This window comes from Phyllopteryx taeniolatus, chromosome 7 (assembly GCF_024500385.1).
Source record: "Phyllopteryx taeniolatus isolate TA_2022b chromosome 7, UOR_Ptae_1.2, whole genome shotgun sequence".
Lineage (NCBI taxonomy): Eukaryota > Metazoa > Chordata > Actinopteri > Syngnathiformes > Syngnathidae > Phyllopteryx > Phyllopteryx taeniolatus.
The window spans coordinates 4,878,753-4,897,001 of record NC_084508.1 but is presented as its reverse complement, the minus strand read 5'-3'; the positions used below and the strand labels follow the sequence as shown (position 1 = coordinate 4,897,001).

The following is an 18,249-nucleotide window of genomic DNA, read 5'->3' as shown; positions in this document are numbered from 1 at the left end:
CACGTGTAGCGTCCCGATCGAACGTCACCGGAAGCGCAAACCGCGGGCGGGATCGGCTCCGATTGTGCTTCGGGATCGGGAGTCGAAATGCGCTCCCGTCCCGTCCCGCGTCGGCCGTCATTTGTCTCCGTGGCTCGTTTTCACACAATTTCTTTTGGAAAATCAATTCCTTTGACTGATATGAAGATTTCAAAGTATTATCATTGTCATTATCATTAGCAATCAAAAGGTAGGGGAAAAAAACATTGTCAGTAATACTTCTCAAACTTTGAATGACAAAATGTCTTTCCTGTTAGGTGTCCCAAATGAAAGGACATTTTTGTATATTTATCGCATTTTTCTCCTCTTTTCCATCCATCCATCCATTTTCTTCACCGCTTCTCGTGACTTGGGTCGCTGGGTGCTGGAGCCCACCCCAACTATCTTCGGGCGGGAGGCGGGGTACACCTTGAACCGGTCGCCAGCCAATCGCAGGGCACATCAAACAATCATTCGCGCTCACATTCACACCTACGGGCAATTTAGAGTTACCAATTCACCTACCGTAATTTCTCGTGTATAATGCGCACCCCCAAAGTGGGCCTCAAAATTCTGGAAAACCCTTCTACCTGTGTATAATGCATTTTTGCAATGCATGATTTTGCTTCTTCCCATATGATCAAAACATGAAGTATTCTCTCTCTCTATTTTGTTCTTTTTTTCAAAGAATTATTCTGAAGTTAAGCACTTCATTTGAACATGTATTACTTTCTTTTTATTTACTTGCTCTTCTTTTGAAATTCACAGCCCTACTTTTATTTAGTAAGTGAGAAAACAGTTGTGCTCATATGTTTGATTACCCGGGCAGAATTTGTGAGATGTGAACAATTCTTTAAAAAAAAAAAAACAGGAAGGTTTGGCGAAACACATTTAATTTGATTTTAATGGGATTCAAATTAAACTGTCAAACATTTCAGAAAAGCACTATCATCAAACAAAACATAACCATAAAGAAATTAATGATGGTTGTTGTTATTTAAAAAATAGTATTTAAAAAAAACATACTTTTCAAATTCTGCCAGGGTATGTAAACTTATAAGCACAACTGTACGTATATGCAGTCTTATGTACGTACCCGTCATATTGGAATGAAAGTGTAGCGAACCCCTTTCTCAAAACCTCTAGGTGGTGCTGGCATATTAAAATGAAAGTGTACACCTTTCCCTTAACCTCTAGGTGGCGGTGGACTATTGAAATGAACATGTACCACTTTCTCATAACCTCTAGATGGCGGCATACATTTATAAAATGGGCATTCCCCCCCCTATACCTATGTATAATACGCTGGAGCGACAATAAATGTCACTCGAGCAGTCTTTAGGAGTAACCATGTTGTCGCAATACACCAGAGGGATCTGTCGTGAGGCAGCCATTTTGCATTGACACCACAGCAGACAGCAAAATAAATGTTATTTCTCAGATATGAACGAATATGTATGAATTTGTCAACGTGTGGCAACTATTGCGCGTCTTTACCGTTATTACGAGTGAATAAAGACAAGAGTGTAACGGCTTCATTGAGTCGTCGGGCTGATTTCTGCACTAGTATCCGCAAAGTTTAAAGGGCAACGCGTGCAAATTTTGTAACTACCTGGTAGCGTTTTTCAGAAGCTGTTTATCGTCACGCACTTTTGTCTTTAGCGTTATGCAAGACGTGGACTTGAGTGGGCCGCCAAACATTTGACATTTTGGGAAAATAGGACTTGAAGCGTGACCCGTTTCAGCACGGGAAACATTTACCCACAGAAAAACAACAATGCAACAAAAATTTGCTCAATTAGATTTTTGTTGTTGTTGTTATTTGTTTGTTGCGACACCCTCGTTTTTCCCGCGTGTGTGGGTGTGTGTGTTTATGTGTGTGCGCGTGCATCTCACCATTTTCAGTCTGCTCTTTGATGTCGGACTCACCGGCCTGGTTCGGGCTCTCCGATTGGCCGCCCTCTGCAAGCACAACACACACACACGTGAGCGTCACGTGACACACGCGTCACATCGCGGCGGCTGTGCGTCGGCCTTCCCGGCACGCGCGTTCACCGTTTAGCGGCCGTGGCGGCGCTTCCACTCGCATTTAGAAATATTGAAAATATTGTTTTATCGAACGCCACCCTGCAGGAGGCGCCGCTGAGAAGGAACACGCCCGCCGCACGCGCGCCAACGCACAGGTCCAAGGTCACGTTTACTGTATGAACGCTACCACACGTGCACGTGACACACACACACACATACATACAATAAACCACATGTACACAAAAACACGCACGCACACAACATACACAAAGCATGCTGGGAATTCAAACTCAGAACACAGTGTGTGGGTGGGTGTGTGCATGCATGCGTGCGCGCGTGTGTGCATGCGTGTCTGCGTCCGTGCGTGTGCTTGACTAGCCTAAAACAAAAAGCATCAGCGTAACCATGACAACGAGAGGAGGGAGACGTGTGTGTGTGTGTGTGTCATCGGGGTGGGGGGTGATGAGCGTGTGTTGGTCAGCACTTTCACACACTGCCTGCCCGCCCGCTCGCCCACATCCAGGTTACTGAAATATGCTAATGAGGTGTGGGAGGGTAGCGGCCCGTGCGCCCCCCCCGACCCCAAACAGTGAAGCATGCCCACTTCACAATAAAAGCCTCGTTCAATTGCTTCACAAGCCTTCAAAATAAAAGCGCACGTCTTAACCACTTTTTCAAGTGTGTTGTCTCGCGTGCGTCCGTGCGAGTGTTTGTGAATATATATGTGTGCGTTTTTTTGTGTGCATGTGTGTGTTTTTTGTGTGTGTGTGCCGTGTAGGTGTGTGCGTGTGTATATGAGTGTCTCGTGTGTCTGTCTGTATGTGCATGTGTGTTGCGTGTGTGAGTGTGTATCGTGTACTTATGTGTGTTTTGTATGATGTGTGTGTGGTGTACTGTATTTATGTATGTATGCGTGCGAGTTTCTTGTGTGTGCGTACATGTCATCTACACGTGCATGTGCGTTGTGTGTTACGTGTGTGAAATATGTGTGTGCGTTCCACGTGATTGGAAAGGAAAGTGAGGCCTCACTTGGTGGGAAAGTCAGACGCCGTCAGCTGAGTCGCGTGTGTGCGTGTGCGTGCACATCACCAAGTCGAGAGCAAATAAAACACAAACATTCGACATTCCGTACAAGAATGTTTTTTAGTTCCCGGCAGATTTTCTTTCTCAGACGTTCCCGCCCGCCTGGCTGTGCGACGCCGAGCGGAAATACAAACACACCCTGCGCTCGCTATCTATCTAGCTAGCTTTATATATATATACACACACACGCATGCATGCACACACTCAAATAACACAAACACCAATTCCATCACAATTTTTAACGTCACCCCATGCCCTGGTCTGCGTGTGTTTGTGTGTGTGCGTGTGTATGTGGGTGTGTGGGGGTGCGTACACGCACACACACCCACTCTCTGCAGGCTGGCAGCCATCTTAAATCACTGGCAACCATTTTGAAGTTTGTGTCTATTTCCTTTGAGCGGCTGCCATCTTGTACCTTCTGCGAGAACAAAAGATGCGCACACACACACACACACAAACACACACACAGAGTAGCCATCTGAGTGGCAAAGGTCAGCGAGCTGCGGGTAGCATGTTGATGTTGTTGATAGCGACTGCGAAGGAAAACGTGGAAACGAGCCAACCTTGCGCTATATGAATGCGCATGACCTTTGAACTCTGCCTGGCTCCCATTGAGTTGATGTCGTTCACCCTCAAAAATCCCACACGCACGCACGCACGCACGCTAAGACGCGCCAAGACGCAAATGTTCAGAAATCCCACAAGAGCGTGAAGACGCCTCGGGGAGCAAATTTATGAAAGGCTAAGACGCAAACTGTACAATGCAATATGGCTACATCATAAATATACAAATAACAAAAACAGCTTTCATTTGGTTTCTTTTATATATATATATATATATATATATATATATATATATTTATTTATTTTTATTGTTTTTTTATTTTATTTGGAATTTTATAATTTTTCAAGACTCAAATTTTCAAGACTGAAAATTCGTATACCCACATAATAGAATATATATATATATATATATATATATATATATATATATATATATGTGTGTGTGTGTGTGTGTGTGTGTGTGAACCATTACAATCAACAAATGTTTTTTTTATACATTCAGGTGCCAATATTTATATTTGTTTTGAACATGACTGTGCATATATATATATATATATATATATAATTATGACCGACCGCATAAAAAGACACATTATGCTTTTTCTCTGACATGAAACTCGACTAAACTTTTCTGTTTTTGGTCAGTTAGGATTACCCAAATTATTTCTCTTTGCAGAATCGTGAGAGAAGCATTTTTTTAGACAAATATGTATCTTAGACAATACGGTCATGCTTAGAAATATATTCATATTCTGTATACTTCTAGATAGAGGAGCGTTAATTGTGAAGACTCCTCAGGGAGCAAATTCGCAAATAGACATTAGTATTGTTAAAAGCAGGATGACGGATTCATAAAACTATAAATCCAATTCAAGTAAATTTGAAACTAAGTTAAGGATATTTCACCCATTTCATTTTTTTTATGAAACCAAATTTTCTTTCCTTGTTGAGGAGATGCAACAAATTCACTTTTAGATCGATGTATGTATAACCAACTCATATCATCGTTTGATCATTTCAGATATTTACAATGGAATACATTTGTACACGCAAATGTAAGGAGATGTTACAAATATGTTTTTCCATATTATTAACAAATATGGGCGACGGAAAGAATTGAAAAGCTTTTCCAGTTGAATCAGTAAAACGCTGACGCGCGCACGCGGGCACCTGGGCGCGGCCCGAGCCCGGCGTGCGTGCGTCCGGTAGGCGGAGTCTCATTGATGAATGTGCGCATCGATCGCTCGCTCGCTCGCCGCTTCACTTTCCTTAATTAGAGCGACTCTCCAATGCGGCGCGCGCACGCGCTCACGTGCACGCGCTGCCGGCGGTCGTCCGCCCGCTCGGTTTCAAACGGGAGGCCGGCGCTACACGCTCGTTTTGGCCGCTCGCCGCTCCCATCGGGGTCGACGCCGAGGGTCACCGAAGGTCACCGGGGGTCACCGAGGGTCACGACCGGAGCGCACGAAGACACGAAGATCAGCAGCCACCGAGGAAAATGGTTCATTTGTTTTTGCCTGGGAGGCCGGACGCACGCATGCACTTACAAACGCACAAACACACACACTTATTTGCACACAGGTGCACACACACACTTGCAGGTACACGCTAACAAAATGATGCTTCCATATTTACACATACACACACAAGCGTACGCACACTCCCCGGCTGGCAACGGACGAGCAGCGCGATGGTGTCGGCAAACATCAAACAGGAAGTTAATCCGGCGCCCTCGTTACTATTAATAAAAGCTCCCAATTAAAAGACGGCGTCTCGCTCGCTCGCCGCGTCGGCCCGACATCGACACGGCGGCACGTCGACAACCTTCGAGTGACAGCCGGCGTGTGCGTGCGTTCGTGTGTGTGTGAGACATCATCAAGATGTTGTTGTAAATTAAGTTCGGGCGGACGGGCAAAGTGGAGGTCAAGGTGAAGCTCAGCAAGATTGACGATGTGATCGGCGGGGGCGCGTCGATGCCCCCCGACCGTGCGACGCGTTAGCGTTGCGAGCGCTCTCTGTTGGCGCCAATAATGACCCTGAAAAACACAATAACAAACGTGTGCTTCTCATATGCATATTTCATGCAGACAGATGAACAAATTACATATTTATGCATTAGAAGATCAGGTGGGGGGGAAGAAGGGGGCGGGCAGGTACGAGGGTCCCATCTGTACCGGCATCTGTACGGCAGGAGGGGCCCGAGGCCCGGCGGGGAGCGCCCGTCGGCGACACCGACAACAACGAAAAAACATCGGCGGCTCCAAAATCTGAAGTCAATTTCAACAAGAACATGAGACGCGAGAATCAAGCGGCGCGTGAGAACCGCGAGAGTCGACGACGAGCAGAACGGGACACGAGCGTGGGCGGATGACGCGAGAGTCCCGAGAGAAGCGAACGGAACGCAGTCTTCGACGCGCCGGAGAAGCGGCCTCTGGGAGCACTCGATGGTTCCTGGGGCGAGGGCAACGGGTCGACCGCGGACGCCTTCTTGACACCGGGATGATCGTGGCGGTTTTCGGGCGGGCCCGAATGACTTGGAGACGAATGAGAGCCGGTGGGCGCAACTCTCGACACCTCAGCGGGCATCCGTCGGGGCCGGAGGATTCACTGGGCTTGACTTACCGGGAGAACCCGATGGGGGTCGGGGAGTGTCGCTGTGGTTTTCAGAGCCAGCAAAGAAGCAGTTCGGTTCATCTGCTCGCGACACGCTGCGGCCCCCGGCCTCGCCATTCGGGGCGCTCGGTAACGCTCGCCGCTCGCGTCGTGAGTTCCTGCTGCAGAGACGGGACTCGATCCTCCTCTCGTAGTCCACCTTTGCTCTTTTCAGGACAGCGCCAGCCGCCTCGTGGGGGGATCTGTTGCCGGAGAAACCCTGAGAAACGCACGGACGTCGCCGTTCGTCTCGGGTTTCTGGTTTGGGAAAACCCAAATGTTTTCACTACAGTTCCAGTTCCCAAGCAGAACCTGATCTCATCCCAAACAGAATATTCCCAGATCCAATTGTGGCGTGGGAGTTAAGAGAGTTAAGCGTTACGCACAATGTGAGAGAGAGAGACACACACACGAGTTAACTTCGACATGAAAACCACGTGCACCGACTGTGACACGAAAGTACCGCGAGTCAACGACACGAGAGCCGCGTGAGTCAACCGTGATAGTCTAGCGTCGCGTGACAATGTCATGTGAGGGTTACCATTCGACATTGACACGAGCACCGTGAGAGTCAACCACAAGATGAGAGTCGGTCATTGTCACTGACTCCTCTCGTTGCCTCGTGTGGCCAATGACATGAGAGTCAACAATGACTCAAGCGTACCACGATTCAGCGAGTCAATTAGCACACGAGCTTGAGCCGCAACATGACAGCCAACCGTGACATACCAATTAAAAGCCAACTACCACGCGAGAGTCGAGTGCAACACACGTGCAATATTCCAGGCGTACGAACGTTAGCTTGCGGGCGCGGCTAGCGTGCGTCTCCTCGCGGCCGCTAACGACCTTAACGAGGATCGGGCGGCTTATCCTCAAGGCGAGGCGCATTATTGAGGCGGGATTCGGTTGCTTCCCGTCTACTTGGGGGGATTATGGCATGTGTGGGGGCAGGGGGAGGGGCATAAAGTACAGTGAAATGTTGACGTCATTCTTGCCTTTAAAACCGGATGCTAATCCTAGTGACGCTAATGATGCCACTCGCCACCTCCGGATGGCGCCTGTCGTCACGAATGGCGCCATTACATGTTCGTCAATGAAACCATCATCGTCATCATTTTCAAGATTGACCCATCGCAACTGCTTCCGATGCCGCGCCGATCTACTTCCTGGTGATGCGGGTGGCAACCCCCCCGCCCACCCCCCGCCCGTGACGGACATGCGGTCTTGTTGTCGCAGTGAGGGGACGGGGCGGGGCGGGGGGGCTCATAAAGTGGCAGCGGCGCTTGATCAAGTCAACGATGACGATGATGTCCCGCATCGAGAGATAAAAGCCGCACGGCGGAGCGTGCGTGCGGGGTGGTCGGGGCGTGTCGGGGGAGGCGGGGGAGTCCGAGGCGGGTGGGGGGTTCCGGCCCTCATTAACATTCGCGCGCTGCAGTGACTCAGCCCATTCGGCTAATGGAGAGCGTGGCCGCCTAAAGATGGAAACGGCCATTTTTCACCCCCCCCGGCTCACTTTATAGATACATTATTTTCAGCAACGCTGCGGCAAGGTCGCCGCTTTCACACGCGTGGCTACATTTCCATCTTTGACGGATAAATACAAATAGAAATACAACATACTTGAGCAATCCTGTTGTGCGGGGAATCCCCTTATTTAATGGGGGGGGGGGGGCCTCCTTCTTTAACGTGGCCCACCCTGCATTTGCTTTATTGGATTCCTGGATTATTGGTTCCATTTATTTCGCCCTTTCTTCCGAAAAGGTGTCGAGTCGTCGGTCCATTTTCAGGCTTTCATTTCATTCAATTTATTTCATTGCAAATAATCCAAGAACAATATTTAGTTCACGTTTTGTATTTCTTTGATCAACTCATTTCTAAGTTCCAATTTCATGAATTAAAAATATTGCAATTCAAATGAGAATGATTTTTTTTCTTTTTTTTTTTTTAAATGAAACTTTCACATTTCTATTGTATACGTTTATTTGTTTTTAGTCATTTATCTCATGAAATAATGGTTCAAATGATTTATTATGAATAAGATAAAAAAAAACATTTATAAGTAACGGGTTAATGAATTTGGATTTCTTGTAAGTATTACAATTTAAAGATGAGAATGAATGATTATTAAAATGTCAACATATTTTGCAGACAGATTTGAACTCATTTTTTCATCTCCAAATGAGCGAACGCGCGTGTCCGTTTTAAAAACCAAATGCGGACTTCCGACCAAAAAATCGTCGCGATCCCCACGGACGGTGTCGTGCATTCGAATAATTATGAATCGTAAATGATCAAACATTTCAAAGTTTTTTTTACGGAGCCGCACGAGGACAGGAGATGATCCGAGGTCACGCATTTGCAAATCCTTCTCGTTTTGCAGTTGCCCCGTTTGAATCGGGCTGAGTGAAAAGCAGCCACAAAGAATTCACGATTTAACGAGCGGTGTCATTTTCACACAGGGCCGGGTGACTTCCAATCGTTTTTTGTTCCTTCATCAATGAAATGTAAATTTAAAAACAGCATTTTACGTTCACTTGGGTTTTATTTGTCTGATATTTGCATTTGTTTGATGAGCTTCAAGATTAAAGTGGGGAAACGAATTTGAGGAGGGCCAATACTTTTGCACGGCCGTGTCGATCTAAAAATGACCTCGCGTGTTTGCGTCGCAGACTGCCAATTGATTCAAGTACAGCAAGGCAGCTTCTAACGCTAACGAGGCGTTAGCCGGCGCTGTCGCCTTAGACGACTCTGTCCAGACACGCACCCGCGCGCGCACGGGGGGGGGGGCTAAAGTGGGTCAGTGGCGGTTACATGTCCAGCAGCTAATTGCGACACACAAACATACGGAATCGATCTGTCGACACACCACAAAGCCAACCGGGACTTCTTCACTTCCTGTGCACAAACGTGGCCGCCCGCTGCGGCCACGTCGATCCTTCTGCGACGCTTGCGTGCTCGTTAACCCCCCCGAACAATACACACACACGCGCGTGCACAAAATCACACACGTGCAGCAAAAACACAAAACTTAATTCACACGCACGCAAAGGCACTCTGACGTGTGTGTTAGCCGTTAGCCTCTTCTGAGCAATTAAAAGAATCGATTAAGAGCGAGCGAGACACAGAGAGCATCTCGTCCTGCGTAAATGCCAAATACAACGCACGCACGCACGCAGGTGCTCTTCATTCACAACTCCGATGTTCTACGTCACCTTTGACTTCTTCAGTACACTAGCAAACGTCCAATCAGAGCCCTTCTACTGCGTGCCTGCGTCAGTCGGTCAATATCAGCTCATTAACCCGCCGCGCACTCTGCTGCTGGTGGGCACGCACGCACACACAGAGGTGCCATGCGGGGGGGGGGGGCACTTTGCAGCCCCCCCATCAAGTCCAATTCCCGCTTCCTCCTCGCAGAGAGGACGAGGTCTCGGGTGGCGGAGGGGGGCACACACTCCGCTGTAGGCGACGGGGGGCTCGGTTCTAATGTTCTTCCTGTTGCGCGTCAGGCCCGCGGCGACCTTTATCCCCTTCCCTCGGCTTTTCTCACCCGCCCCCCGCGAGACTTGGTGCTCTTTGACCCCACCGCCCGCCCCCTGCGTGGAGAGGGCCTGTGCCGCAGCCCCTCCCTCAAAATTCCGTCGGCGTAGCGCTCCCGACACTTACTCACTTACTCATTTACGCAGGACGGCAGCAGGACGTCGACGCTTAAAAGCGAGACGGACCGCAAGAGTTACGAGGCACACGCGCGCACACGCACGCTGGCTTGGCGGGTACGTTGCCGCCTTTGACAACGTTGCCGCCTTTATGGGTGGCTAACATACTCAACTTTTGACGTTTCCATCAAAGTTGTCACGCCAAAAGTCACAGAAACGTCACAAAGTGGACGACGAGGAAAACGTTCTCCAGGCAGGAAGTCTGCCGGTGTGTGTGTGTGTGTGTGTGTTTTGCAACTCAGCAGGAAAGAAAGCAGCCACAGGCTCGCTACTACTATCACACACACACACACACACACACACACACACAGGATTCAGATAGTGTGTCACGTAGCGCGCGTGTGATTAAGTGCGCCGAATGTAGCGTGGCTGTTGAGGCCTGTGCCAACGTGTGTGCGTGCGCGTTGTGTAATGCGTGTGAACGAACAAACATAAACACACAAAAGTAAACAATTGTCAATAAAAATAAGAATGCAGTGATTCTTCTAATTGTGTACACACACGATGCATTTTCACATATTGTGTGTGTGTGTGTGTGTGCGTGCATGTGTGTGTCTGCCACGCGCACACACAATGATGAATTGAAAGTCAATAACGGATGTATCAAAGCGTCAAAGGCAGATTTAATCAGTCTTGGGGGGTCGGGCGGGCGGGGGGGGCGACGGAAATAAAAATCACGACCGAAGAACTCAACACAAAGTCTGGAGGAAGAGGAGGAGGAAGAGGAGGAGCGAAAGCATCTTCAAGAAATGTGTGTGCGTGATTGAGGGGCAGTTCATTGCGTGAGTTCTTCTTAAAGTTCATCAAAAAAACACCTTCAACATGCTGACAAGGGAACAGGAAAGAAGGAAGGAAGGAAGGAAGGAAGGAGAGAAGGTGAGTTGTCATATTCCCGCACTACATTTCCCATGAGCCTCAGCTTTTGTTTTGGGTTGAGGTGGACAGCTGCAATGCATTGTGGGAGCTGCTGAAGTCAGCACCCGCCCCTCGCAATGCATCATGTTTACTGGCTGTCAGTCGCTAAATTGTTCTTCCCGCGACCTGTGTCCCTCCGGGGGCGGGGCGTCGCCAACGAGATGGTCCTGATTGGGGCAGGTGCTCGTGCGCGGGTGCGTGGTCGGGCAGAAGTTGGGAAGACGTTCGAAGTTGATCTCTTGCGCAATGACGACTTGATCTTATGAAGGCCCCCCCCCACCCCCCCGCATCTTGGAGGACGCGGAGGGCGGGGCCAAATGAATTGCTCTGCGGACCATTACGACGACGACGGCAAAGAAGAGGAGGACCTGTCCTACCTGCGCTGACTCAGCAGCTGCGCTCAGTCCATCCATCTAATGGACGGCGGAGACGCAATTTAATTAGCGGGAAGCCGCAGTGTGCGCGGGGGGGCGACCCCTGCCGTCCTTGCGTGGAAACCCCGTCCATCAGCAGGACGTCTGTTTGTTTGTCCGACACACATTCGTTCGCAGAAACACACACAGAGACACACACGCTCATTATGACACGTGCGCGTCGCAGTCAGAAGGCCGAGGGTTCGGTTCTCCGATTGGCTCTGTCTGACTCCGCCTCCTTCGCAACGACAGGTGCCGGATGGCAAACGTCGGAGGATGACTTTTGAACACTCGATGCCCCCCCCCCCTCACCCAATCAATAATTAAGAGCGAACATCTGACGAGCAGCTGCAGGCGCACGACGTTAACAACAACACAACAGTCGGCACTTTGTGTCTTCGTTCACCTTCTGGATGCGCGCCAAAAAAGAAAAAAAGAAAATCCTCCCTCCAAACGCGCTCACCCCGCCCAACGACAACAACACCCCTGCAGCCCCCAGCAACCCCCACAGCAAAACACTTATTCGAAAGCCTTCAAGTTTGTGTTGACTTCAATTTAACCAGTCACACTTTCCAGAAACAAACCACAACAACACACGCGCACACGCTCTAGAATGCCGCTAATCACGTTAGCAGCTTGCTAAGCTAACATGTGTCAGTTGTGCGTTATTAGAAGTCCCGCATAGTTTCCAGGCAGGTCACGCCCCGCCGCACTCCGATTGGCTGCCGTATCCCGGTAGGCCACGCCCTCCCGCTTCCAGACGGGAAAAGAAGGACGAGACTTAAGTGCGACGACGTTAACGTTTCCCGTCACTCGGTCCGTCGGCGGTACGAGCCCCCGCTAACGCGGACCGACCGGAACGTCGCAAGCGGATTGTTGCCACGCCAGAAAAAAAAAAAAGGCACATTACAACATTTTGAATGTGAAACATTTCACGTTTTAAAGTGAAAAGTTTGACTTCCACATTCTGCTCAACAAAACAAAATCATTTCTTCCGCTTCAGATCAAATCTTTTGGAAGACTTATTTGATTTGATTTCATTTTTTACAGTATTGAATAAGAACAGCGTAGTTACGCGTAGCTCGCAACTTCGACTTACAGGACGCAAAAAGAGGACACGATGATCACGCCAGTCACCCCAACTGGACGCTCTTTCCGAATTGTGAAAGTGAAACTTATCACGTTAGAATGTGAAACGTACGACTTTAAAACGTGAAACTTACGACGTTAAATGTGAAACGGAACTTTTTTTCTGGTGTGGCAGCCATCCGCTTCCGTTGCGCGTCAACGTCGGCGTGTTGCGGCGTTCGCAATCGCTGCGACGCGTCACGGCCGCCGTACGTTCAAACTTAGCGAACGCCGTCAAAGCGCGGGAAAGTTTCTCTCGAACGTCGCGGGATGTCATAAAAGGCTGTCGAATATCGTGTAGCGCTCGACGCGTGCTGAAACTTCCTGTCGCCTAGCCTGACCCTCAGCCTGCGCGCGCGTTCCGGTTCGATCCTGATCTGGTAACCGACTTTGCGTCGCTTCGGCGTGTTTCCGTGCGTGCCTTCGGCGTTCAAATGAGGCTTCGGTTTAGATCTTTTCCCGCCGCTGTAGCCGCGCACGCTAACCCCTCTGCGCGTGTCGTTAACCCTAACCCTTAGAGGTCACGACCTGCATGTTTAACCTCCGACCTTTTAGCACGCCTCACCGACTGACACGGTCACTGGCCTCATACGCCACAAGATGACCTTTCACCCCTCACGCACACCCACTTGAAGAGTTACACCTGCTCAGCAACAATTTCCTGTTCAGCAGTTTAAAGCACACACGTACAATAACGACACGGTTCCCATGGCAACCAGACGGATGCCGACAAACTTCCCGTTTCGCTTTCTTCTAGCGTTCAATCTAGCGTTCGACTCACGTAGACGTAAAGGCCCGGTTGCCACGACGACAGAATTTACGTTAACGGGTTCGTCACTTTAGGTCATAGCGACAAAATACGTTTGCCACGACGACAACAGCGCAACCGACAAAATAACGCTTTCTGCAGCGACAACGATGCGTCATTTCCTCAGCTCGCGGCGATGATACGGTTTCCACGGCGACAACGCCAGCGCTAGCAAACTCTCGGCCCGCTCGCGTACAGCCTCGACATTAACAACTTTACGTGACGACGAAGACACGGTTTCCGTGGCTACGACCTCACGTTTTCTTCGACTCGCGTGACGGCAAAGACGGACGGCGTCGACGCCGCGCATTTGTCGGCGAACGATTGAAGACGTTTGTTTCCGTGGCAACACCGTTGATGCGCACCAACTCCAAAAAAAGAAAACAAACAACCGAAACAGAAAAGGCACGGTTTCCACGGCAACAGCGTCAATGTCCGAAAACGCTTCCTCACTTAACGACGCAGCTGCGGTTTCCACGGTAACGGCGCCAAAGCTAACCAACTGCAGCTAGAACGCCCAAAAACATCAAAGACAAATCAAAACATAGCTAAAAACGTCCCTCGGGTGACTAAGCGTGCGAATGTTTCTGTTGACCAAAGCTCAAATCCGTATGCTCGTCATGTGGTTCATAAGCGGTTTTGTTGAAATTGTTTGAGAGTCAGAAATATTAGAAAGTATTTTCCGAACTCACTGCGGAACTATTTTGTCAAAATGATGCAAATGAATGAGAAATTCTTATTCCTAAGAAATAGCGAGTGTGATGTATTATGATTATTACGACGAGTTCAAATGTTTCGGTTGACTAAAAGCACCGCAGATAGAAAGGACCGCGGCGGGACGAAGACTCAGAAGCGTTTTTGATACCGAAAGAGTAGAAGGTGAAAAAGAGCGAGACGAGGACTGACCGGCGTGGACGAAGTAGGCCAGGTAGAGGTCGAGCTCCTTGACGGAGACGCCGATGTGGTGCGGCTGGACGCAGAGTCCCGGGTTGGCGCAGCGCGGCGACTTGACCAGCCGCTCGCCGTCGGTGCTCTCCAGCGGGACGCCCTTGAAGAGGATGACCATGACCAGGTCCAGGCGCCAGACCTTGTCGGCCTGCCGCAGGCAGTCGATGCGGCGCATCTTGCCCTTCTGGTCGGGGTTGGACAGCACGCAGCACGGCGCCTTCTTGGCCGTCACGGTCAGCACGAAGTCCTCGCGGAACTCGGGCCGGATGTCCTTGCGCAGCTTGGCCAGCAGGCGCGACGCCCACTTCTGCTTGACCTCGGGCTTCTCGCCCAGCAGCTCGTCTTTGACGGCGCGCTCCTCCTCCTTGGACATGCGCTTCTCGTGCTTCTTGAAGTACTTCCTCTTCCTGGCCTGCAGGTTGAACCACGTGTAGGCGAAGGCGCGCACGTGCGGCAGCAGCGCCTCGATGAACGGGTGGAACTCGTCCTGCGTGGGGACGGCACAAGCACACGCGAGCGTCAGCGGCCGCGGCGAACACACGACGACAATCGCGCCCTCGTGCTACGCGACAGGTGTGCGGAATTCAACCAGCAAACTGTGCACATAACAGTAGACCGGAAACGCTTCCGGTCAAAGACAACTTCCGACTCCTCAACTGCTCGACAACCCGAGAATAACAAGAAAACCATTTCTAACTTCAAACTTCCTTTCACAATCGAGTCAATTGGTGCCAATTGGTCGGCAGATGTTTATTTGAAGCGGGAAAAAAAAGATTTGCATTTTCAGCTTGTCGTCATCCAGCTGGGAAAACGCTTAACACCGCACGGCGAGCTGAGGTGGAGCAAAGCATTGTGGGACAAAACGGGAAGTTCACTCATTCACTGGCGTGGACCGCTGGACGGACGGAAGATTATATACGTATAATAGTATAAAATATATAAGTTCAACCAAGCCGTACTCATGAAAACTGAATTGGAAAAAGAAAAGTTCAAACTCAGCAACTCATCCGAAACTACAAACAAGTTTTGTTTTTGCTTCGGGGCAGAAAAACATTTGAATGTTGGCCCAAAGCGCTGCAAAGAATCTGCCGAACTCGAGAAAATGTCAACATGCCGAGCGTTAAAGGCGCTAATTGTGTTAGCGGTTAGGCTACTAACCCGCGGGCCTCAACGGGACGCCGGGCCCGAGTCGGAGGATGTCGGCGCTCGGCTTCCCGACTCGCTCCGCGCTTTCGACACGCGAGCGATATTCGCTGCATTTGATCGATAACGGGAAAGAATTTCCTTTTGAAAATGAATTCCCCCGGAGCCAAGCGAGGATCGGCACGGTTAGGCGGTGGTCGCGCGTCACAAGCCAAAAGCTGCCGGTTGTTTCGCGTCGAATCCTACTTTCAACCTCGAATGCCAAAATGTCTTTACCGTTAGCTGTCCCAAATGAAGTTTGCGAAGATGCTAATGACATCAGATGTGTCTCCTTTTCCACCAAATCAACACAAATGCATCTCAGTGCGTGTGTTCTTTTACAAATGTCACTCAAAGCGTCTTTAGCGTTAATACGTGATGTTGTCGCAATCCACCAGAGGGATCTGGGATGAGGCAGCCGTTTGGCATTTGAATTTGTCCAAACCGTTGCGCGTCTTTACCGTTATTTCGATTGTACGGTAGACGGGAGGAGTCGGGCTCCTTTCCGCACGAGTATCCGAAGTATCGCAGCATTTTCGGCAGCTGTTTACGTCTTTACCGTTCTGCACTTTTGTCTCTCGCGTTCGAAAAGACGACGATGGCAACATTTGCGTGCGCGAGTACACGGGAATGAAATGAAGTTGCACGCGGACGCTGCTGCTGCCACGTCTTCACCTCCTCTCACTAGTTTTATTTTTATTTTCGCATCGATTGGTTTTCTTGCGCTCTCGCCCACGCGCGCCCCCCTTCGCAACCCCGCGGTCGCCGTGACGTCACCGTTGTATTATTGCCAATCGATCATCAATAATGTCAAGAAACGCAAAGGGCCACTCAGACGGGTTCCCATCGTAAAACAATCGTCACCCTCATCACGACCGACGATTGTAATCGCAATCGTTGATCGTCCCTGTGTTGCTTTCCGATTTCCGCCGCTGACTAAGAAATGTTTTGAATTGGGCCTTTTTCAAAATAGTCATTTGGAAGAAGTGACATTCATATCAATGGAGACGGAATCTAATCATTTGGAGGAATGAAATTGTCAGGCTGATTTGAAAAATAGATGTTCTCATCGTTTGATGATTTTGAGGACTTTCTGCTGAAGAATTTGATTCGTTATCACGCCGATCTTTCTAATCATGCCGATTTTAATTCCTCTTCGTCTCGCGTCATTTGGAAGACGAAAAACATTTCAATTCCAGAAAAAGAGACTCGAAGTTGAAGTGAACAATTGCGAGCTGTTGATGAAAATTGATCAAAAGTTTGGCGACGACTCGAACGTTGAATTTGCTTCCTTCCGGGCGACGACGGCGAACACGCACGCGCTCGGGGCACGAGGGACGCGCGTGGACGCGCGAACTTTGGCGGAGTTGTGCGTGCGTGCGTGCGTGTGTGTGCGTGTGGCCGCGCGCGTGCACGTACCTGCGTGAGACAAAGCGGGGAGTACATGACTGGTCGGCGCGTGTCCGCGTGCGCGTGGCCGAGCGAGCCGGGCCTCCGAAAGAAAGACGGACGGTCGGACGGACGGACGGACGGACGGTAGGTCGGTCGGTCGCCCTCCTGTCGCCCCCCTCTGCTCACATTTCCGAGCGGAGGTGAACTCTGACCCCGCGTCGGCTTCCACGCGCTCGCCGCCGTCCGAGCAACATGTCCGTCCCGAGTTCCGAGTCCCGCGTCCCGTGGCAAGAGTCCCAGAAATGGTCGCGGCGGACCGGAGCCGGGTCTCCGAGCCGCATGTCACCGGCCGGGAAGAGACCGAGACCGAGAGCGAGAGCGAGAGCGAGACTGAGAGCGGCGCCTGGCGCTCGCTGCTCCGCTCGGGGCACCGAAGAGCGGCCGGACCTCCGCGCGCTCGCTCGCCACCGGACGAGCTGACTCGCGAAGCCTCGCGCAGACCCGACACCTCTCTCTCTATCGCGCGCGCGCGCGCGCGCGCACCCACTCGGCGGATCGATGTGGTGCGGGCGCGCGGGCGGGAGTGCTCGACTCGGAGCGCTCTCGTGTGTGGAGTACTCCGCTTGAACTTTGACCTCGAGCTCAGCAGCTCCCGTTCCAAACCGGATGTACGACACGCGGACGGCGGGCCGCTCACTTCCCGAGCACGCCGAAAGTTCATCCGCCGCCTCCACGTCGGGTACGACAAAAGGACGACCCGGACGACTCCGTGAAGCACACGACCCCGACGTGCGGCCGACCGAGGAGGAGCTCGACCGCTGCGCAAAGTGCACCAAAAACACCGAGTGCATCGAGTACCAACAGGAGTACCGCATCAGTAACGTCGCCGACGACAGCGAGGGATGACACATTCGAGAAAAGCCCGAGATGGAGGGGCGGGCCGACGAGGGCGCGCGACGGCGGCCGCCCCGAACGCCGAAACAAAATCTCGATAAGCGTTTTGGAGGTCGGAAAAACAAAAAGAATTGGGGAAAAACGCAGCACAAGCAAAGACGTTTGTCGGGGTTAAAGGTTCAAGCGTTTTGCACTTTGACCTCTTACAGCTTTAGCATCGGACTCTGTTACCTTTATTGTTTAATTGATTGATTTCTCTTTTGATCGCAGCACGTCTTTTGGGTTTTCATGTGACGCGCGTACGCACGTTGTTACGAACGACAAATTTCTCACCTCGTGCGCCCATCAAATTCATCTGGCGCGCACGCGGTCAGCGGCTTCGTGTCGCCGCCGCCGCACTCCGCTCACACGCTTCCGGGCGGGACATACCGGGACGCGGCGACGGCGCTTGCGCTCGTGTCGACACGAAGCCGCTGAAAAAGTCAGGAAAACGCGCGCGGCGACAGAC

At 50.7% G+C, this 18,249-nt stretch overlaps 1 protein-coding gene across 6 annotated transcripts in view; it reads right to left on the bottom strand.

Moving 5' to 3' along the window:
• The window catches only part of nfia (nuclear factor I/A), a 41,092-nt gene that overhangs the window by 11,050 nt on the left and 11,793 nt on the right, over positions 1-18,249 (bottom strand). For 4 of the 6 annotated variants that reach the window (XM_061779472.1, XM_061779471.1, XM_061779473.1 and 1 more), the window contains exons 2-3: positions 14,232-14,760; positions 1,915-1,980 (exon numbers count right to left, since the gene is read on the bottom strand). In XM_061779472.1, coding sequence (XP_061635456.1) covers positions 1,915-1,980; positions 14,232-14,760 — 595 coding nt within the window. Of the gene's footprint in view, positions 1-1,914; positions 1,981-14,231; positions 14,761-16,874; positions 17,396-18,249 lie in introns of those variants that run through there. The other 2 variants (XM_061779474.1, XM_061779477.1) reach the window with 1 other exon arrangement.